Below are 23,825 nucleotides of genomic sequence, written 5' to 3'. Positions count from 1 at the left end.
CTGAAAAAACTTTAATAAATGCATGTAAAAGAAAATGTGCTTGAGGGGAAGAAGGGATTCCCCACATAAAACCCCCATTGGTGGTATTGATTTGTCTGACTTTCGACAGAGATGACAGGTGAACGTAAAACAAAGTTGCCTATGCAGTAATGACCCCAAGACCAAAAATATCCCTCAGAGGATTTTAATTAGATTTTTGGGTTTGGATTCAGCTGCCATAGTGATGAGAATCCATTAATAAGTAGGCTGTGGCAGTTTGGAAACTTTGACAGAGACCTTCTATAATGATCAAAATTCAGACATTTCTCCCTGGAGGGAGTGAAAAACTTAATATGTATTGAGGTGGAAATGTCTAGGAAGAAGAGAGGCAGACTTCTGAAATTTTTCTTTTCCTGAAATACTCATTTCAGTATTTATCCATTTGCTGCACATTTTTCATTCACATTAGCTTTTCCCTGATGCTCTCTCTTTTCCAGATGGAGGTGGGAGTGCAAGGAAGCATCTGCACAGAGCACTGTAGAGAAAAGAAAAAAAAACTTTTGAGCAGATTTCCCTTTCTTGGCATTTGGGAAGCTGGGGGAAGAATGGTACAGCCATACAGGCACTGCAGCACAGGGAGGTGGAATAGAAGACTATGAAATGGTTTTAGCAATTGCATCACAACTGGAGTCCTGTGTCCTAGTACTAAGCTGGAGGGCATAGAGCAAAGGGCTACAAGGATGATTAAGGGACTAGGGCATCTCTCATAGGAGAAAACGCTGAGATACTTGGGTATTTTTAATCTGGAGAAGACTGAGGGGGGGGAATCTTATCAACACACACATACTAAGAGGGTGGGTGTAGGGGGATGGGACCACTCTTCTTTCAGTTGTGCCCCGTGACAGGACAAAAGGCAAGAAGCACAAACTTGAACATAGGAAGTTCCATCTAAATGTAAGGAGGGTGGCAGAGCACTTGAACAGGCTTTCCCAAGAAGTGGTAGAGTCTGACTCTGGAGACATTCAAAACCCACTTTGTTACCATCCTGTGCTACCTGGTCTGGGTGAACCTGCCCTGGCAGGGGCAGTGGGTGACACGACCTTCAGAGGTCCCTTCCAGCACATTCTGTGATAGCAATATTTGAAAGAAAATAAAGTACATTTAACTGAGGATGGTTGATTTGTTTTAAGTACAGGAAGGGTATTGGCTAATTTTGTCAATTCCATTAAGGAGAAACATAATGCTGATGTTCCCTATCTTGTTTTAAACAGCAGGTATCTATAGCTAGATAATCTTTTCCATTCCTTATTGAGTCTCGTGGCAATTTTCCTATGGAGTGCACTTGGATTTGAGTCAGATACTATGTTATTAAATGCAGATTGTCACAATCATACTTTTTCATAAGAAGTCATTAAAATAAATCTGAAGTTTGTTTTCCATAATAATAAGCCCTTGGAAAAAGTCTCGGGAATGTTTCATTTGATGAGCCAGTTTTGGTAGTATCTTTAACAGGCTAGTAAATGGTTTTCTTTGTTATATGAAGGTACCAGGAACTTGGTATAACAAAAGGACACTTAAGCTTCTAAGTCCCTTGAATTATGGTAGATGATGCTGTTTATAAACAGTGGGGTGTGAGCTAATGAGCCACATTGGTACTGAGCAAGAAGTAGTGTTTTTCCTAAGATTTTATTTGGTTGTTTGACATTTAAAACAGAGTTAGGATGTGAAATATTCTTTTTCTGAATAACTTAGCAAAGTTAAATGGAAACAACTGCAAATAAACTATAGTGAGAAATGGTTTGCTTTGCTCAGGATTATTTTAGTTCCTGGGTCCAAGATGCTTTCCAGTGGTAAAGAAGAAATTTCCTACTTCCCAGACAGAGAAGGTTGTGTCTGGAAGAGGTTTGGTGATGTGTAGCTCTCTTTATCTTCCCTGGCTAGTAATACAGTAATACAACCAAATGCAGGCTCAGACAAGGACTTGGGCTGCCCTTCAGGAGCAGTGAGTCAGCTCTGCATTACTGCAGTCTCCCATCGTGGTGTGTGTTGGCTGCCAGTTTCTGTGCAGTACTTGGGCAGTGTCCTGTGCAGCTGAAAACTACAGCTCCAGATCACCAGTCAGCTTTGCAGCATATCATAAAGCTGCCTGTACCATTTTCTATGCATTTAAGTTGTCAGGGTATAAGAAAGATTAATATGTGACAACAAAAGGATTTCAGCCTGAAAATCCAGAGCTGACCATAGTATACATGCAATTAATTTACTAACTTTTGGTTAACAGCTTTTTTAAGATTATTACTCATAATGGAGATGAGTAACTCAGCATAGCCACTTACAGGAAATCTCACGTTTCCCTGTCTTCCTGCCTCACGTTTATGAATACAAAAGCCGAGAGGAAAAGATTAAAATCATTTGCCTAGATGGTCAAAGACAAATTTCTGAAGAAGTGGGTGTTGTTTTCTGCTTTCTCTTACCTTTTATAGCTGTAGTTGCAAGGCCTGCAGTGTTAACATTATTGTCTGTTAAATACTACATATCTCCTAATAGCCCTCATTGCACACGAGGGACATTGCACAGCCCTCTGCTAAACACTTTTCCCTCTCTTTCTGCTTAGATGTTAAACTGTGCTGCTCTCTGAACATTCCTTTTTTTTGCCCTTCTTATAATTACAGGAGGTAATTTCTTGGAGGATGATCATAAAGCTGCACTCAGCTGTCTGCAAAGCATAATCTCAACTGTGCCACTTCAGATTTATGTCCTTTGCTTTTGCTCACTGAAATTACAGTGCTGTCAAATTATGGCAGACAAGGCTTCTGGGATTTGAGCTTTATTGACTATGTAGATTGTAAATTTACACAGGTCAATGAAAGAATAGAAATGTCTGAGTTCAGAGGCAACCACACCTGCCTACAGCAGCAATTAGGTATCAAATGAGAAAGCATAGACCTCTGCAAGGCATCTGCTATCTCTACAACAGCTGGTTGGGATGTTGGGTAGTTTAAATTAGAAATACGAAATCTTGGGTATTGGCAATATCTGATTATTCTATGATGAGTAAGGAATGTTTGGTTTCCTAGTCAAAGTAGTATTCAAAAAGTTAAAGACTCACTTCAAGAAGAGGCTTGTCTTTTTCCTGTTAGTTGTGAATTTTAATGCTCAATAGCAATAACTTGCAGCTTAACTCATTGAGCAGATGAGTTGTTGACTGACTAGTGAATGTATTTTTCCCTAAGCAAAGTCAAGGGTGAGCCCATTTCTCAGGAGCATTGGATTCCACTGCTGTTGTAAGCTGAGTGTATAAACAGGAGGTTTTCTTCTCTTTAATTCAGGGTGTACTGAAGTCTTCACTAGCCTTGGTTTTAGATTTCATTCCTCTCCAGAGTTTCAGTGAACTCAGTAATAAAATTGCTAGGGTACTTGGTTCAGTTTTTGTGGCATATCCTCTTTTTTGAGAGATAAACCTGCAGACATCAAAAGTATAATTTATAAACTATTCCTGTTATTGTGCTGATTTGCTTTGTCTATGTCTTCAGAGTACTTTTTTTTTTTTTTTTAGTACAACTTCATTCAGAAGAGATTTTTTATGCTTTTGCAGTCCTTCATGAAGCCCTGAAGTTGTAAAACATCAAGAATTATGTGAAAACAACTGTATCTGGAGGTGGGGAATGATAGGTAATAATTTGTCCCTGACAATAACAGATGGGAGTAAAAGCTTGCTTCCACTTGATAAATGGCTGTCTTGGCAGCAAATTAGATGTCTCTCAAGGCTGGCAAATAGTTCAAGGAATCAATATGTAGTGTGAAAAGTTGATTCAATTAGTCTATTGATCAATGGGGTATGTGAGAACATTATTTAATGCCTTGAATTTACTTCAGATTTCAGTGGGAATGGGTCACAGAGTGGTGGCATCCCCTGCGACCACTTGTAGTTCTTGCAGCAGCTCCTAACACAGCTCAGTTCACAAGTCAAATATTAAAGTTGCAAGTTTAAGGCAGAAGGTATAAATCTAGCTATGAACAGTAGTATGAACAGGTCAGCTTGCTTCTCCTTGCTGCAGCTGAAGAGAGCTGAGCAAGGATGGGTGGACTGGGTTCATGTCAGTATCTTGAGGCTGAATCTTGCAGTTACTGTTCAGGCTGCATCTTCATCTCCTGACTATCCTTCCACTCTCAGGGCTCTGTTATTACCTGGAAGGATAAACCCAAATGAGATCAGACAAATAAGGACTTATCCGAGAACTAAAATGAAAATTGCACCTAGACTTATTTAATTAAATAAATGTGAGCTTGAAAATACAAAAGTACAGCATGCTTCAGGATATCGTCTCTCAGGACATTTACTTTATACTTGCTACAGATCAGATGTGGGTGGGAAAAATATTTAACTATCACCAGGTTACAGCTGAACCATATGAACATTGAATATCACAGAATCATAGAATCATCCGGGTTGGAAATGACCTCTGAGATCATCAAGTCCAACCCTTAATATGAATATTGAATTCCATTAATATGAATTGAATTCAGTTAATATTAATGACCATTAATATAATATATTGATATAATTGAATTAAATTAATGTGAATATGAATTCCATTTAATATGGAGAAGATAAAACAGGGATTCATGCTTCCTGCAGTCACAACATAATTCAATATTACAGCAGATCAGATGTAAGAGAGATTAGCCTAACCTTGCAGAGACAACACATAATGCTCTGTAAAAAGCATATAACATTAGGTATTAATCTGAATGATTGTTCAGATTGTTCAGATTGATCTGAATTTTGTTCAGAGCAAGAAGGTTTAAGTAATTACAAGGGAAATAGTCACACTTTGCAGTCATTGTCACTCTTCCAAGTCCTTGTCACCATCAGAGGACTCAGCGAGGTTAGTAGAGCTGTCTTTTTGTCCATACCTGTCATGACAGCTCAGCATCCTAGCAGGTATGCATTTTATTTTTACCTAGAAATGCGTAAAGTACTCCGATACTTGTACATACACACACACACACACACACACAAAAAAAAAAAAAAAAAAAAAAAAAAAATTACTATAAATTCCTTGCATCCAGCTGAAATATAAGAAATCTTTTGAGCCCTGGAGGTAGTGAATCTATCTCGTCTAGTGTAAACAGAGTTATGCCTGTGTTATGCACTCTCCACCATGTCATCTAGTAACAAGACTGACTGATTAGCATCTGCAGCCCCTGACATCACCTGCAGGGCTTTCAGAGATCCCTGAAAGGAGCTTTCTAAAGTTGCACTTTGAGAGTTCTGGGCCTGGACTATGACTTCTTCAGGTAGCTGATAAACTGCTGCAAAAGAAGATTGTGATCCTTTGTCCTTGATGTGGAATTGTTGCAGTGTAGTGCCTCTGGGTTGACAGTGGGAAGGTCCTGATCTTTGTGTTGAAAATTGAAGATCAGTGTAGGAAATAGCAAACATCAGATGACCAGTCATCCAGAATTCATAATACTCTTGCTAAAATGGAACAATCATGCTGGACACAATGTTAACACATATTTTTGGAGAAGTTTGAAATCTCCACTACAAAAAGAAGGTGGAGCAATGAGCAATGTTATTCAAGATTTAGAAGGTTTACTGCATTACCATCGGCTAGGCAAACAGCTCATTCTCTCTCTAAGGAATTTATTGCTTTAACAATATCTTGTGCAAGGTCCATGGTAATCTTTTGATAGCCTCCATCAGACATAGCAAATCTGAAACCGGTGTAGTTGAGACAATTCTTAAACATCAGTTCTTATTTTCCAGCATAGTTACTGACAAACTTCAATACTACCTTTTAAGAGTCTGAGCAGCTTAATGACAGTGAAACATCTGACCTCTTGCTCAATGGCAAAAACCTTTGTTGTATTCCTCAGGTTATTTATTCTGTTTTTTCTAAAGGCAGACTGTCTTCTACCAAATTAATTAAACGTAGAAACTGCCAAGAATCATCACAGGAAAGAGTTGCCTTATTCCTCTGGGTTTACTCTGTGTGAGAATGGCATTTATGGGGAGTGAGTGGGTGCTGGTGTCCATCTGGGGTGGTGGGAGGGGCTGGTGAGCACACCTCTGTTGAGCAGCATGTTGCCTAGAGCATTCATCCTTGTGAGCTGGTGTGTTGCACAGGCATGCCCAGTAAGGACAAGTGTGTCAGTGCTGATCCTTGGTTAAACCAAACTTGAAGGAGGGCTAACTTTCTTTCCCTTGCCATTCTGTTGCATTTTGTGTTTGCAGAGATTTAAATAAATCTGTGTTAAAAGCAGGCCCCACTGTATGATCATCCTGAAAAGATCAACTGTGGTAGAAATCTGTTCAGTCACTCCTCTAGGAAATGTTACTGACACCATATTCATCTCAATAGCTCTATTATAAATGTCACTGATATTTGACTGAGCAAGGGAGCAATAAGATCCTATGGCCATAATAACCGGGATGATACATGAGGAAATCACCCTTCAAACAATTGACACCTGCTGTTTGCTTCTCTTCTCTGTCCCAGTTCTGAATCAAACAGGTGCCAAGATTCTACATTAATATCTACTTTGAACTTGAATCTTTGCTTAATAAAATCAAGGATGAGCAGATTCTTAGATGTCTTTCTTCCAAACATTATTAATATTAATATAGTCTATATATAGAACTCTGACTTCCTTCCAGAAACTGTAAGTAGGTAAAATCTATCCACTCAATCATTTCTATGAAATCTGGAAGTTTCTTCCTTTCTTCCTCTGACACATAAGAGAAAATATTTTGTCAGATGTGTAAAGATGGGATGCAAAAATTCAGTAGAGTTAATTTAAAGCATCTCCTATGTGAGTCTCAGATTCTTCAACTCACACCTGTAGTTCAGTAAATCGCACTCTCTTGCCAGTTGTGAAAAGCTGCCACTGCTTTCTGCTCCCACACTGTGATAGTTTGTTTCTGTTTGATAAAACTTTCCATGGGAGTCTTTCCTTCATTGCAGCTGACCATCTCAGGGTATCAGTCTGAGCAGTAAGCCTATGTTGCTCTTACAAAATTATAGTTTTTAAAAAAAGACATCTTTTTATTCCTCAAGCAGTGACTTGGGATCGTGGTACCGAAACCAGCAAGTAGCCACAGACTTCCCACTTCTACATTGGATGGAAGCCCTTGGGAGACTCATAACCTACCAGTGTTAGGTGTCTACTCTTTATGATAAGCAGTAACACATATTGATGCTTAGGACTTGAAGACAGAGTCAGTCACATATTGCAGCTCTGAACAGTCCCTGTGTGCGTGGTGCAGACCTCTGCTTTTTTGCCTCTTGAAATCAGTATCAAGGTGCATGAAACTATGCGACTACTGGAGCTGGGTCTGTGGCCCACATAAACATAGGATGTGCATAACCACAATCAGTGCTGGTCAGTAGGAGCTGTGTCTCCCCAGGTCAGATCCCTACCAGCTACACACATAACATGACTTGGAGCAGCTTCTGTGGAGTCCAAAGTGGGTGCTTTGAGTCAGGTGAAAACTACGCATCTTTCTGACTAATTATATGTGTTTTCTATCTGAGTTTAACTATTAAGCAAGAAATATCTGTGACAACTGAAGGTTGGTGAGTTCCTTAGTTTCCTTGCCAATGGTAAAGATGAGACTCAGTAATCACTGCTTTATCTCTTAATTTGAGAGAAATTTGCAGAATAACTAAAATATCACATCGCAGAGTATCTTGTAAAGGAATCTGTGGCAACAGAACCATATGAATGTTTTATTGAATGTATATGCACTCCTGTTGGAGAAGAAAGCAGAGCTATAAAAATGAATTTATTTACAAAGGGAATTGTATGCTGCAGAAGGAGACCTGCCTTCTTCCCCTTTTGAAATACATAGTCTCTATCTTTCTTTCAAAGAAAGATAGGGAGTAAATCAAGAAGAATTTGTTAAGAAAATTAGATTTCTTCAAATTAATTAGATTGTTATCCACAAGTCTCTAGGCACTGACCTGCACAAGACAGTAAATAAACCTGTCTCACATTTTAGGAAAATTTCCCCCACTTCTCCCCTCTTCTTCATCACCTTCTGTAATTTGATTGTAAGTTTTTACATTTACAAGCATAGAAGTTCCCCAGAGCAGAAGCAAAAGCCTCAGCTCTGTGGGTGATGAGGAGAAGGGGAGGAGGAGGGCAGGAGGAGAAGGGCATTGCTGGGGTGGGCAGGGGCTGCTGCCTGGGGGCTGCCCTGGGGAGGGCCGGGGGCAGCAGCGGTGTGGGAAAGGCTGACTGCCCACCCTCTCAGGCTGCCCCCGGCCTCCTGGTGCTCTCAGGAATGCAGAGCTCCTTTCATCATGGCCCTTCTCGGCCTCGTTATATTACATCTCTTTACAGGGGAGCTTTTCTGGGTTAGCAAATAGATGACTTGTTCTGTGCCCCTCTATACTTCCTTTAAAGCAGAACTATTTTAATTGATTAATACTGCGACAAGCAGTTTGCTTGGAAGGGTCAGCTTTTCTGGGGTTTTTTTGGACTAATTGCCAGTCTGGATTTCTGAATGACATTATAGCTGCTAATTAATCTCACTGCAGTTCTCACAGAATGAGACCCTGATAAGAACTTGCCAATTAACATAAGAAAAAAAGATGTCAAGAGTCCTGTTGTGTTTTTCTGGCATCCACTCCCAGTCAGATGAATATCACTGCTAAATACAGAGACAGGCCAGCTTAAGTGTGAAAGCCAGTGGGCCACAAGGCTGCTCCAAACTTGGCCAGACATTATTCGTTGTGGAGCTAGCTGTTACTTACACACTTGTTCACCCTTATTGCCTAATGTTGCTTTTTTGTAAGTGGGAAGAAGATGAAGCAGGGCAGTGCAGCAGGTGGTTCACACATCCCCATGGGGGTGTGTCCCACTGTTAATTAACACCAGCTGATGGCTGAAAGGAAAGTTTATACAGGGTGGATCCCAGCCTTCACCTGGTTCATCTGTTGCAGCCAGGGACCTGCGTCTGCATGGGGCACTGCCTGGCTAAGGAGCACTTGTATGGTGTGTGACAGGTAGGAGGATGCAAGTGCCACACCAGACAGTGCTGGTGGTGGTGGTGGGCAGTGGGGCTGCAAGGTGGGCTCCGTTGCTTGCTTGTTATAATTATTCTTGTTAGCTGTGGTGAACAGCACCAGTACACAGCCCAGGGGAAGTTTGCAGCCTGTGCTGACTTTCCTGCTGCTGGAGTTAAGCCTCTGATAGTTCCTGGAAAAGCTCATTTAAAACCAGCTGGGCATGTTACAGGACTGTGTAATCTCAGTTGTACCTGTGCTGTAGTTGTGTTCATGAAAATACAGGGCAAGGTGCTCAGATGATGATGGATGCTCCAGTCCCTGTTCTGCACTAGCTCCAAGGTGACTTACTGGAACTCTACCAGCCTGGAGGAAGGGACAGGACTTAGTTCTGTTGACATTTTGGTTTCATTACCCTGAATTTTCCAGAGTAGCATTTCTGTTCCACAGGGCCACTGCTGGTGTGTTTCTGAAGACATGAGCAGTGCAAGCAGTTGGTGTTGCTGGTGTGTGCTGCTCTGGGTGACCAGAGAGCTGTCACACAACAGGGTGTACAACAAGATCATGAGAAGTGCTGGTTTAAACCATGGTGGCTCAATTTAATTTCTTTTGGTTTTTGTTTTGTTTTGTTTTTTCTCTCTGTGCTTGCAGGTCAGAAGATTCTTCACCACAGAAGTGATGTCTTGGAAACTGTAGTCCTGATCAACCCCTCAGATGAAGCAGTTAGTACTGAGGTAAGTCAGAAACTCTTTGTTGGTTGTGTCTTAAAAGCTCCGTGAAGTGGACAGGATAAGAGCAGTGAAACACATGTAGTTAAAGTGATTTTTGAATATCACTTACTGTCTTCCCGAACAGTGACTGAAAAACTCCAGTATTGTCTTTCAGAGTCTTAGCAAACTGAGAACAGGTCCTAACTGGATGGAAGACATATTAGGAGCAGACACCATGAAAAACATCAGCCATCCCACGATTTTCTCCCTGGTTTCCTAGACTTCTGATAAAACGTCAGGGTCATAGGGCCAAAACACATCTCTGATCCCAGCACTATTTTAGAAATGCATCAAACTTCCTTACTGATGAAGTGGAGCCAGCTGTGGTGAAACTGCATCAGCTTTTCTCCTACTCCTCCATAGCTCTGGAGTCCTATTTTACACATAAAGCAAAAAAGTACCTGAAGGTGCACTGAGACAAATTTAGGTTTCAAGAAGAATTACCAACTGTAGAGTTGTTACTATAGGTTGATCTGTCTGAACTTCTGAAACAATGTAAAATATCAGTGGACTCTGGAGAGTGCCTCAGAAGAAAACTGTGAATTGTTCATGAACTCATTAGAGCAGATTCAAAGAACTAAACATGTAGTTCAAGGTCAAAATTGACAAATTTAACTAGTGAGCCAGAAAGTTGAAAATATACAGATAATTGCAATGCTAGTCTGTGCTGGAAAGCACTGACATAGTACAATGGCACAGCTGGGAAATCCAGTGGCTCCACTTCTTCTACATAGTGAAAAATCCACTTTGTTACTGACCTGAAGTGATATTAAACACAAGCAGGAAGAAGGGCACTGAAACAAATTTCTGAAAGCTGTGAAAGTTTAAGTAATTCACCCTAGTTAATGGCGGTTCATTCACTAAAAAAACTATGCATGAAAATCTCCTACACAGCATTAGAGTTACTTGGGAAAAAGCAAGAGGGCCAGCTTTTAATACACACAGACATCAGAGTAAAAAAGCTGTAAAATGGAGAGGGGTAAGAGCCAGAGGAGCTGCCGAAGTAGGGAAATGCTGTTTCTGTCTCTGGTCTTCATACCTCTCATGAATGATGGCATGAAAGAACACAGTCTGAGGCTCATTAATGACTTCTGAACCCTGGCTTTACTTCTTTGGCTCTGGAAAGTGTTTGACTAGGTTAATTTCCTCTCACTAGAGTAGGAGGCAATCTTTTCTTCACTCTCATCTTGCCAAACTGGTCACAGCCAGAAGTTACAAGCTGAGATTTGTGGGAAATCTGCGGAGGCTTAAGGACAGCACGTAGTCACCAATATGGTTAAAGTGAAGTCGTTTATTAACAGTGGACACTCACTTTATATAGAGCCTTTGTTTACATAACGATATCTTGCAGGTGGCTGTATCTTGGCCACCAATTCTGTTCTCACAGAACTTCTGCTGGCTACCTCATTATCCTGTTATTCTTCTTTTCTACTGCCAGCTCCCTTATCTTTTTCCCATAGCTCATCTTTCAGTAACCTTGCAACTGGGTCTCAAGGCCCTTAGTTTACTCTAACTAACGCTAAATAGTCAGGATTGCTCACATGTCTGTTTTCTTCCAGACAGTTTCCCAACAGAGATTTACCTTGGCTGGCTAACTTGACACAAGACTCTAACTTGACACAAGCCAGAAAGTGACGATAAGAAAGAGGCAGGAGAGTTAAATTGGAGGCTGGGATAGACATGCTCTGACAATTATGGCAAATAACAAACATAGTTTCATATATCAAGAGATTTCCAGGTTGCACCTAGGAAGACAGCAATATACCATGGAGCTCTGACTTCACCAGAAGGACACAAATCTTGTCTGTTCAGGAAAAACAAAGGAAAATGATATTGAAAGAAGTCCCTGCTAATCTGGCTGGAAATAGCCATGCTGGTGGTAGTCTGAGGATAATGCTTCCCAAAACTCCTGCCATGTTCTGTCAAATGGCAAAATACCTCCTAGAAGAGACAGGCCCAAGGGGAGAGAGACTGTAGTGTCCCAAAGAAAACAAGGTTCTGAACCCTCCCATGAACAGTTTTTTCCTTCTTAAGGAAAGCCCACTAAGTTGCTCTAACACACCTGCAACTGTGCTGTAAACCTGGGAAACTGCTGATGCTCCTGTCTCTGTTCACCTTTACCTCCATTTTGAATGAGGCTACATCTTCTTCTTCACTTCCTTCAAACAATGTAGAACTTCAACCAAGGATAAAGCTGAACAGAATCATCATATTGCAGTGTCTCTTCTGAAGTGGAGTAGCTTTGATATTGGGAAATGAGCTTCTGATAGTCCTTTAGGAAGCCTTTGTTATAGCCAGACACAGAATTTATGTGTCTCTTGAAGGTCTTCCATATGAATCATACATTATGCTCTGTAATCTGAAAGCATTTATTTGCTCTTGTCATAGTTTGCTAGCTCTACAGACTTTATTTCATCATCAATTAATACAATAGGTTGAAGGGAAATACATCAGTTGCATATCAGTGATTCACTAATCAGGAAATAATTTTGCTGTTTGAAATACTTGAGAGTTTACAGATAAGTTGGCAGACTGCCCAAAACTGCTACCAGCAATAGGAGAAAACATAGAAGGGAAGCCAATTCTTTGCATTTAATACAGCTAAAACAGACAGAATTTGAGCAACACACATCAGATGTTCAGCTTCACTTATCTGTGTTTTTGTCTGAAATAGATACACTCAATCTAGCAAGGATAGTGATCCATTTATAATCATTTAGTGCTGTTGCTAATAAACCAGCATTAGCCCTGCTTTTAATTATAGGAACTTTCTGCAGCTTAGCATCAGGGTCACCTGTTCAGTTAAATAACAATAAAAATGTGGTAGAGTTAGGATTGTCTTTCAGATTCCTAATCCTCTCTGTCTCTCTTGTCTACTGACAACATGAGTTTTTCAACAGAGATTCAGGTCGAGTCTTCCTGGCTCACCCTTTATAGCACGAACAAGAATTATTTAGAATTTAGATTGTTTAACAATCAATATAAAAGAAAGCATACAGCTTTGGAGTCCCCAGCACAGCAGAGATATAGACCTGCTGGAGAGGGTCCAGAGAAGGGCCCCACAGATGATCAGAAGGCTGGAGCACCTCTGATATGAAGACAGACTGAGAGAGTTGGGGTTGTACAGCCTAAAGAAGAGAATGCTCCAGGGGGACCTTACAGCAGCCTTCCAGTACATGCAGGGGCCCTGCAGGAAAACTTTTCGCCAGACAGGGTAGTGACAGGACAAGGGGTAATGGTTTTAAACTGAAAGAGGGGAATAGGATCTGGATGATCTTTAAGGTCCCTTCCAACCCAAATGAGTCTATGATTCTAAAATTTGAAAGAAAAGCTTGCTAGGAGAGCTGATGTGATTATGTCATCTCCATGGAGATGAAGCTTGGATGCAGTGTCATGTTCCAGATGGACTCTGCTCACTTAGTCTTCTACATGGACATACTTGTTCAGGAATCACTTTTCTGGTTTAACTTAATTCATCCTGAAACAGAGGAATTAGTGCACTTGAAATTCATACCTTGCCATAGGTTGAATTAATTTTTCAGTGTTGGACAATATTTCTGAAGTATTTGCAAAAAACCTACTTTACAGTGCAGAATTTTACATAGGTTTTTTTAGTTTTGTTCTTAAATTTAGGTTGAATTTAGTGAATAGAAATATACTGAATATATGTTTCTCTTAGCATGAAGATAAATCTCCCCTGGGGAGGAAACAACAATTGTTCATAGTTGTAGTGAAGGTCAAGTAAAGTAATGAGCAGCTGCTTCACAATGCTTAAGAATTCTTTCAAAATGCAGAAAAAGGTTATTTCTCAGCAGCAAGCTCATTTATGCCATCTGGCATCCTCTTTATTTACTAATGTGTATTCAAAAAGGTCTTGGGATGACACACCATAAAAACTTCTGGTGTTCATGCGACTGAATCTGAGTGCTTGGAGTTCAAATTTATGAATATGGTAAAGCAGCATTGGCCTTCAGCGTTGGCCTTCAGCCTTGTAGTTGATTCAGCTTACAACAGAATGGCAGTCTAAATATGCCACTTCTGTATGTGATTTGTGGCTGTTAATTTCCAGTGACATTTTAGTAACAGAATTACAAGTAATGCTGTACTCTGGAAAAGAATAGCCTTCCGAACGCTGAGTCTGACACATATACGTGTCCCTCATTAACATGTGGGACTGAGTTTGCCAAGGGGGTCCTGACACAGAGATCTTAAAATGCACCAAGAGTTATATTTGATGAGTATGTTTGCTCACTGGAAATACTGTCTTCTTTCAGATTTTATTCTATTCTCCTCTTTGCTCTCTTTTCCATGTTCAGGTTGTTTTATTTATCAGACCTTCTCCCTACTTGCTTCTTATCCCTCCCCTTTTTCCCTTTTGTGAACAGCAGTATAACTTGATAATGTTTCAATATTCCTGGGAGACTCTGGTGCAAAATATATTTTAATTAGGACACATAAACTGCATGTTCTTAGCAAAATACAGAAACACATGCTAAGTCCATTATTTATGTGTTTCTCTCCTACACTCCAGGTGCGCTTAATGATCACAGATGCTGCAAGACACAAGTTGCTTGTTTTAACTGGACAGTGCTTTGAAAACACAGGAGAGCTCATTCTTCAGTCAGGGTCCTTCTCCTTTCAGAACTTCATTGAGATCTTCACGGATCAAGAGGTATGTTCAGAAGAATGTCTTCCATACATTGTCATGTGGTGGCAGAGCTTTCTAGAAGACCAAAAAATGGCCCTCTTTGTAGTTTGAACCAGTTCTCTTTACTCTTCCTTATAAGCTTTCTATCAAAACGTTTATTTAATTTAATATAGATTTAATGTAAACTGCATAACAAAAGATCTAAATTTTATTTGGGGGAATTAAATGGGAGCTTCCAGAAACAGAAAATGGAGGAACCTTTTGACAATGAAAGGGGATTTCAAGACCTAAGATGCACGTGCAAAGCACTCAAATCAAACTTGACACTGGATTCTTGTCTGGTGGCAGCTAAGTAATAGGTGACATGAAATAAGACTGAGGGTCTAATTTTTTTCTCCCTGTGCCTGCTAGGTTTCTTTATGGTAGCGCTTAAAATTTGGCCAGTGAGATCTGTAAACCGTGTCATTTTTGTGTGCTAAAAAGATAGATAATAAGTATTTAATGCCATTTTTTTCCGAGACTTGCCAGTTTACTGTCTTGCTTAATGTACTGTGTCTGAAAGCCCCCATAGGGCAGGAACCCATAGTCAACAAGCTGTCACACCTAATTTGGCTGCTTTGTAAAGTATATATTTAAATAAATCCCATGGCTGCGTGTCTAAGAATTTAGTTTGCAAAATTAAAAAGAATTGTCTCAGTGGAGTGAAATTTGAAAGTTCGGGACCAAAAAAGCAGAAGTTTGCATGAGCTCCAGCATTACCTTATTGTACCCATTTGATCCTATTCTCAAAGCCTCTTTCTTCAGCATATGGTTGTAGGGCGGGGGAAAGAGCTGGATTCCTGTTCTCTGAGACTTGCATGATACATAAAACTCACTGGCAGTTGGCAAAGTTACTTTCCTGTAAAACTTGCAAACCCAAGTTCCTTGCATCTTTGGCTAATTAATAACACGTAATTACTTTATGACTATGCAAAACGAGGGGCAAATTCTACCATTTGGAAATAAAACTATGTGCTGGGAAGTGTAGGGGTGGTTGTTGGCCATGAGTTAGAACCATCAAGGGGTTGCTGAAGTCGTGGGTGTGCAGGGCACACTTCCATGGGCTATGAATAGGGCTCACCTGGACTGTTTCTGCAGCTTGCAGCAAGCCAACATAGCTCTTCAAAGATGACATGTCTGACATACAGATTAGATGGATTTAAACTCAGATGGTTTGGATACTAAGTAAGGCTGACAAATTACAATAGAAAATATTATTTTTCTGCTTTATTTTGGTATTATTTTCATTTGGATAACAGTCCCTGTGACTTTTTTGAGTTTTATGTTTGGTCAGTACTGAAAATAAATTATGTAGCAGAAAGAAAGAAAGTGAGATATAGGCACATGATGCAGCTGCTCTTGGGAGGACCTTGGCCTCCTCTAGGTTGCAGTTACCTTTGTGCCTGTGGAGAGGATGTGCTTTTTCCCTGAGATGTTTGTCTGGCTCTTCTGGATGGACTAAGGCAGCTGGGAGCCTCATGAACCAATGGTAGAGATAGTGACAGCTATGGCAGCATTAGCCTCATAATCAGCATCCCCTGTCCATGTAAAAGCTTGTTCTATCCTCCTATAAAGAGTTGGAGGATGGAAGGAGGAACCTTGAGCTACTTGGCCCTTTGGGCAATAGGAACAAGGAATGAGGTCCTTCTTTGTATTTAAAACAAAACAGTAATAAACTAATTGTGATAAGTTTCATTTAGCTTCTAGGATGAGTACTCACCAGTGCAGAAGCAAATAAAGATTTAATCTATCTGATCAGGAAACACTATATTTTGACATTAAGTGTCATTAAAGAATTAATTTATGTGCATCTTCTTCTGTTTTTGTTTTACAAACCTAGATTGGTGAATTACTAAGCACTACACATCCTGCCAATAAAGCCAGCCTAACCCTTTTCTGTCCTGAGGAAGGAGACTGGAAAAATTCCAATCTTGATAGACACAACCTGCAAGACTTTATTAACATTAAACTCAACTCGGCATCCATATTGCCAGAAATGGAAGGACTGTCTGAATTCACAGAATATCTGTCAGAATCAGTAGAAGTGCCATCACCCTTTGACATTTTGGAACCTCCAACCTCAGGAGGCTTCTTGAAGCTCTCCAAACCCTGCTGTTATATTTTCCCAGGGGGCAGAGGGGATTCTGCATTGTTTGCAGTGAATGGATTCAATATGCTGATTAATGGAGGATCAGAAAGAAAATCATGCTTTTGGAAGCTTATCCGGCACTTGGATAGGGTGGATTCCATTCTGCTTACTCACATTGGAGATGACAACCTGCCAGGAATCAATAGCATGCTTCAGAGAAAGATAGCTGAACTAGAAGAGGAGCAGTCACAAGGGTCTACTACCAACAGTGACTGGATGAAAAATCTGATCTCACCTGATCTGGGAGTTGTATTTCTTAATGTACCCGAGAACCTGAAGAATCTGGATCCTAGCTTTAGAGTAAAAAGGAGTGTAGAAGAAGCTTGTTTTACCCTCCAGTATTTAAATAAATTGTCTATGAAACCAGAACCTCTTTTCAGAAATTCGGGAAATACCATTGACCCCATCATTTTATTTCAGAAAATGGGAGTTGGCAAGCTTGAGATGTATGTGCTTAATCCTGTCAAAAACAGCAAAGAGATGCAATATTTTATGCAGCAGTGGAGTGGCACTAACAGAGATAAAGCTGAATTCCTGTTACCAAATGGCCAAGAGCTAGACATTCCCTTATCCTACTTCACATCAGTTTCATCCCTGATTGTGTGGCATCCAGCTAATCCTGCAGAAAAAATAATCCGAGTTCTGTTTCCTGGAAACAGCACTCAATATAATATTCTAGAAGGACTAGAAAAACTCAAGCACTTAGAGTTCCTTAAGCAACCGGTTGTTACACAAAAAGACTTGACTGGGAACGTTGCTAGCCTGCCTCTGAAACAGGCAAAGCTGAAACAAAGAACAGACAGCAAGGAGAGTCTCAAGCCTGTTGCGAAGACACCACCAAGCAAACCTGTCAGAAAAGAATCTAAAGAAGAAACACCAGAGCCTGCAAAGCCTAGCCCAGCACCAGAAAAACTTCAGAAGTTGGAAAGCAAAGACAAAGTTCCAGTTAAAAAAGAGAAACCAGTGAAAGTGGAGACCAAACCTATAGCGGTGGAAAAAGACATAACAAGTAAAGAAGAACAACTAGTAAAATCTGAAACTCCTGAAAAACAAGGTGCAGATGTAAAACCAAAAGTGTCAAAGGAGAAGCCAGTGAAAAAGGAAGTCAAAGCAAAACCTGAAGAAAAGAAAGAGGAAAAAGAAAAACCAAAGAAGGAGGTTTCTAAAAAAGAGGAGAAAACACCCATCAAAAAAGAGGAGAAAACACTCATCAAAAAAGAAGACACAAAGAAAGATGTTAAAAAAGAGGTGAAAAAAGAAGAGAAGAAGGAAAATAAGAAGGAATTAAAGAAAGAAGCTTCAACGAAGGAACCTAAAAAAGAAGCTAAAAAAGAAGAGAAGAAGGAAATTAGGAAGGAAGAAAAAGAAGCCAAAAAAGACATCAAAAAGGTTCCTAAAGAAACAAAGAAGACAGCATCTCCCTTGGGCGAAGCCAAAAAAACAGCAGTGAAGCCTAAACCACAAAAGAAGGAGGAACCTGCTAAAAAGGAACCAGTATCTGCTGGAAAGCCAAAGGAAAAAGGAAAAATTAAGACTGTGAAGAAGGATGTCAAAGTCAGTGGAGCACAAGCTGCCATTGCAGCAGTTGGAGTTGCTGCCACAACTATAGCAGCTGCAGAAATTACAGCCAGTGGAAAGGAACTTGAAGCAGAGAGATCCCTTATGTCCTCACCAGAGGATTTAACAAAGGATTTTGAGGAATTAAAAGCTGAAGAAGTAGAAACAATAAAAGCAAAGAAACCTCAAGTTGCACTTATAGAGGATGAACTGAAACTCATGGGCACAGTACAGAAAGAGGCCTTTGAAGTACAAAAAGAAAAAATGGATAATGAAGGACCTGCCGAATCTTCTGATGAAGGCATAACTACCACAGAGGCTGAGGGTGAATGTGAACAGACACCCGAAGAATTGGAACCTGTGGAAAAGCACAGGGTTGATGACAATGAGAAATTTGAAGATGAAGGAACTGGCTTGGAAGAATCATCTGAAGCAGGAGATTATGAGGAAAAGGCAGAGACAGAAGAAGCTGAAGAACGAGGTGAAGATGAAGAAGAAAAGGCAGCACTGGAGACCACAGAAGCAAGAAAAATTGAAGACAGCTCAGAAGAAATAATGGCAGAAGCAGATACTAACATAAAAGGTTATAAATATATTGAAAAGGCAGATTACGAGGCAGCAGATGAGCGGGCTGAGGAAGACAGAGAAGAATCAATAGAGAAGGCAGAAACTGAAGATACCGAAGAAGAGGACGACAAGGCAGAAGACATCAGAGATGAAGACAAAACTGAAAGAAAAGAAGCTGAAGAAGACTATGTGATGGCTGTGGTAGACAAGGTGACAGAGGCTGGTGAAGTTGAAGATAAGTATGGCCTACTCATAATTACACCAACAAAATGCTCAGAGCCTCAGTCTCCAGCAGCTGAACCAGCCTCTTCTATCCATGATGAGACATTACCTGGTGGTTCAGAAAGTGAAGCCACTGTGTCTGATGAAGAAAATAGAGAAGATCAGCCTGAGGAATTCACTGCAACTTCAGGTTACACACAGTCTACCATAGAAATATCCAGTGAACCAACTCCAATGGATGAAATGTCAACTCCCCGGGATGTCATGAGTGATGAAACCAATAATGAGGAAAGTGAGTCACCCTCACAGGAGTATGTGAACATTACCAAGTATGAGACATCACTGTACTCTCAAGACTTTGGCAGACCTAAACTATCCCCACTTCCAGATGCTTTTAATGGATTATCTGAAGGATCCAAAACAGAAGCCACAGAAGGCAAAGACTATAATGCCTCAGCTTCCACCATCTCACCACCTTCTTCTTTAGAGGAAGACAAATTCTCCAAATCTGCGTTCCAAGATGTATACCAGCAAAAAGAAAGTGAAATCCATGGCACTGCTAAATTAGAAATCAAAGAACCCTACCAAGAAGATGTTGGTGGAAAACATAGCCCGGCCAAGAGCCCGGCTGACAGTTTGTCCCCTCCATCACCTGTTGCCAAAACACCATTGAGTGAACGGAGTGTGAACTTTTCGCTCACTCCCAACGAGATCAAGGTCTCACCTGAGCCTGTCCCTGTTGCTACATTGCCTGATGTACATCAAGAAGTTGCTGAAGAGCACTGTGCAAGTCCTGAAGATAAAACATTAGAAGTAGCATCTCCCTCACAGTCTGCTGCTGGTAGTGCTGGTCACACACCTTATTATCAGTCTCCCACTGATGAGAAGTCCAGTCAGCTTCCCTCTGAAATGAGTGAAAAGTCTACAGAAGCTCCTGTTAGTTTTGAAATCAGTGAAGACAAAGATGAGCCTGCAAAACCCAGAATAAGCCCTATGGACGAGCCTGTGCCAGATTCAGAATCTCCTATTGAGAAGGTTCTCTCACCTCTACGGAGTCCACCACTGATAGGTTCAGAGATGAATTATGACACATTTTTGAGTGCTGGTTTCAAGTCTCCCACTAGAGATTACAGAAGTCCTTCTGAGGGGAAATCTGAAAAAGAAAAATCACCTGTTCAGATGAGCCCAGCTTCTGAAACCAGCTCTGTGGGTCTTTTCCAAGAAAAACAAGATGAGAAAAGTATGGAGTTTATGGTAATTAAGGAAGGCTTCAGCCTTGAGAGGAAAATGGAGGATACAGAACCAAGCAGCTCCCAGTCTTCACTGGTCTTGGATGAGCGGAAATTAGTGGGGGATCTCTCACCTACTCAAGCTGATATCAATCAGTTTGGTTCTTTGAAAGAAGATACCAAAATGTCCATTTCTGAAGGTACTGTTTCTGACAAGTCTGCAACTCCTGTTGATGAGGTTGTAGCAGAAGACACCTATTCCCACATAGAAGGAGTAGCTTCTGTCTCTACAGCTTCTGTTGCCACTAGTTCATTTCCAGAGCCAACTACTGATGATGTATCTCCTTCTTTGCATGCTGAAGTTGGATCTCCGCATTCTACTGAAGTTGATGATTCCCTTTCAGTGTCAGTTGTACAAACACCAACAACTTTTCAGGAAACAGAAATGTCTCCATCTAAGGAAGAGTGCCCAAGACCCATGTCAATTTCTCCACCAGATTTCTCACCTAGAACTGCAAAAGCCAGAGCGCTGATGCACGATCACAGATCTCCTGAGCAGACAACTATGTCAGTAGGTTTTGGTCAGGAGTCTCCTGAGCATTCATTAGCAATGGACTTTAGTAGGCAATCTCCAGAGTATCCTACAGGAGGCAGTAGTATGCACCATATATCTGAAAATGGACCAACAGAAGTAGACTATAGCCCTTCTGATATACAGGAGCCTGGTTTTGCACAGAAGATTTCCCCTGTGGAGCAGTCATCTTACTCTCAGGAGAAAGATATTTCAGAAATTATTTCAGTTTCTCAAATTGAAGCTTCATCCTCAACTTCATCAGCTCATACACCTTCCCAGGTAACTTCACCACTGCCAGAGGAAACTTTTTCAGGTGCCGTTCCACCCAGAGATATGCCACTGCATTCTTCTTTTACCTCAGAAAAGGTTCCAAGCCTAGGAGAAAAGCTGTCACCAAAGTCTGACCTATCTCCATTAACACCAAGGGAACCTTCGCCTCTGTATTCTCCTAGTTTTCCAGATTCTCCTCCTGCAGTCACAGAGGCAGCATCAGCTAGTCATACACCTTCGTTGTCACTGCAAGTGTCCTCTGCCAAAGCATTTGGTTACCAGGAAGCCCTAACAAAGCACACTACAGAACTCAGCCCAGAAAAAGATGATTCAGAGAAAAGTGGCAGATCACCAGAAGAACTTAGTTATTCTTATGAGGCCACAGAGAAAACTACTAGGTCACCAGAGAATACTGGCTACTCCTTTGACATGGTCGGAAAATCTGTTACAAAGTTAGGGGCTGGAAGTGACCTAGAAAGATCATATAGCCCAATGAGACCCCCTCTGGCCACGGATTACTCCTATGAGACAACCAGAAAAACTAGTAGGTCACCTGAGGCCACAGATTATTCCTATGAGATAATTGCAAAAAATATGAAGTCATCTGAGGTCACAGATTATTCTTATGAGAAGACAGGGAAAGCCATCAGATCATCGGGGGACATGGATTATTCCTATGAGACAGCTGACAAAACTTCCAGGTCACCTGGGTCCACAGATTATTCCTATGAGACAACACGGAAAACCACCAAATCACCTGAGGCCGCAGATTATTCCTATGAGATAATTGGGAAAACCACCAAATCACCTGAGGCCACAGATTATTCCTATGAGAGAAATGGGAAAGCTACCAGATCACACAGTACCATGAATTACTCCTATGAGACAACAGGGAAAGAAACGAAGTTATCAGAAGCCATTAGCTACTGCTATGAGCCAACTGGGAAAGCCACCAGCTCACCTGAAGCCACAGATTACTCATTTGAGACAACTGGGAGAGCCACCAGATCACCTGAAGCTACTAGCTATTCCTATGAAGCTAGTGCACATTTTACTTCAGGAAAGTCATTGGCAGGATCCCGTCAAGATGTTGACTTATGCCTTGTGTCCTCTTGCGAATATAAGCATCCTAAAACGGAACTCTCACCATCATTTATCAACCCAAACCCACTTGAGTGGTTTGCAAGTGAAGAACAGGCTCAAGATCAAGAGAAGCCATTAACTCAGTCTGGGGGAGCACAGCCACCTTCTGGAGGAAAGCAACAAGGACGGCAGTGTGATGAAACTCCCCCCACGTCCGTGAGCGAGTCTGCCCCATCTCAGACTGATTCAGATGTTCCCCCTGAAACTGAGGAATGTCCTTCCATCACTGCAGATGCTAACATTGACTCAGAAGATGAGTCAGAAACCATTCCAACAGACAAGACAATTACATATAAACACATTGACCCCCCACCTGTCCCAATACAGGATCGCAGCCCTTCCCCTAGGCACCCTGATGTTTCCATGGTTGATCCAGAAGCTCTGGCTGTTGATCAGAATTTGGGCAAACCTTTGAAGAAGGACCTCAAAGAAAAGACAAAGACAAAAAAGCAGGGTACTAAGACGAAGTCATCATCTCCTGTTAAAAAAAGTGATGGTAAATCAAAACAAGTGGCTTCACCAAAGCCAGCTATAAAAGAATCTTTAGATAAAATTTCCAAAATGGCTTCCCCCAAAAAGAGGGAGTCTGTAGAGAAGATAACCAAAAATATCTCTAGTCCAGAAGTAAAGTCTCGAGTAGAAGAGAAAGATAAGGACACCAAGAATGCAGCAAATACAACAGCATCCAAGTCAGCAAAGACTGCAACCACAGGTAAAGACACATAGTGGTTCCCTACTTAATTTGCTTAATTGTAGTTGTGAAGGTAATTTGCCTTTATACCAGATGATAATGCATTGCAGCAAGTGCTCAAATAAAGTCTGAGTATTAAATATAAATCCTGCCTATAAAGGCCGTATTTAAATACATTAAATTTACTAAATTAACTTCTGCAGTCTGAGCAATTTGATGTCTCAGTTTGCACAGAGAGTACCTAAAGCACAATGAACTTAATACTACTTGTCTAAATTGTTAGCCAACTAATAGAATTAAAAGTACCACTTTTGTAGGTGAAGTGAAATCAGTAGCAAAGTCTTACAGTTTATTCACTGTAAGAAACAAGCAGGCACAATTCTCTTGACATAAGCTAATGCAATTTGACATTGTGGAAGACAAAGGTACTATCAATGATTAGATGCTCATTACTTTGCTAGATTAATTTTTGAAGAAGTATTTTAAAAATATAACTGTAGTAAGAGTACTTCCAGTGAGTTAAGCATGTATATGGCATAATCCATTTAAAGTCTTACGCTTACAGTGATGACTAAACATACAGAAAGTTAATGTAATTTTTAGTTACTGTTGTGCATGCTAAGTAGTGATAAAATATGAGTTAGATTAGTGAAGGAGGCATTGTGCTAATCTGTTTCTAGGAGATCTTGTTTTAGGGTGTTTAGGGATTACTTGCATTTTGCTGTTGTCAGGAATTATGTTCTGTTGAAAGACTTTTTACAAGGAGCAGGTCTAGAATTAAGAAGAAACAAACCAGCATTCATCTCTCTTCAGCTTCACCTTTTAGGTGTTCCACTGTTCCTTTCTTAGTGTTCCCATATCTCTATTAGTAGGTGTATTTTGAAGCAGCATTATAGTTCCTTCAAAGCAGCAGTTTAGTTCCTCATCCTGTGCATTTCTCCAGTACTTTAGCTCTACATGAGATTCTTAT

The 23,825-nt window shown here is 40.7% G+C and overlaps 1 protein-coding gene across 1 annotated transcript in view; it reads left to right on the top strand.

Annotated features, from left to right (window-relative positions):
• Nucleotides 1-23,825, top strand: part of MAP1B (microtubule associated protein 1B) — a 65,085-nt gene that overhangs the window by 39,281 nt on the left and 1,979 nt on the right. The window contains exons 3-5 of the mRNA XM_071731412.1: nt 9,648-9,730; nt 14,298-14,438; nt 16,294-22,876. Coding sequence (XP_071587513.1) covers nt 9,648-9,730; nt 14,298-14,438; nt 16,294-22,876 — 6,807 coding nt within the window. The remainder of the gene's footprint in view (nt 1-9,647; nt 9,731-14,297; nt 14,439-16,293; nt 22,877-23,825) is intronic.

Source organism: Heliangelus exortis, chromosome Z, assembly GCF_036169615.1.
Source record: "Heliangelus exortis chromosome Z, bHelExo1.hap1, whole genome shotgun sequence".
NCBI classification, from domain to species: Eukaryota; Metazoa; Chordata; class Aves; order Apodiformes; family Trochilidae; genus Heliangelus; species Heliangelus exortis.
This window is presented reverse-complemented; position numbering and strand designations above follow the sequence as displayed.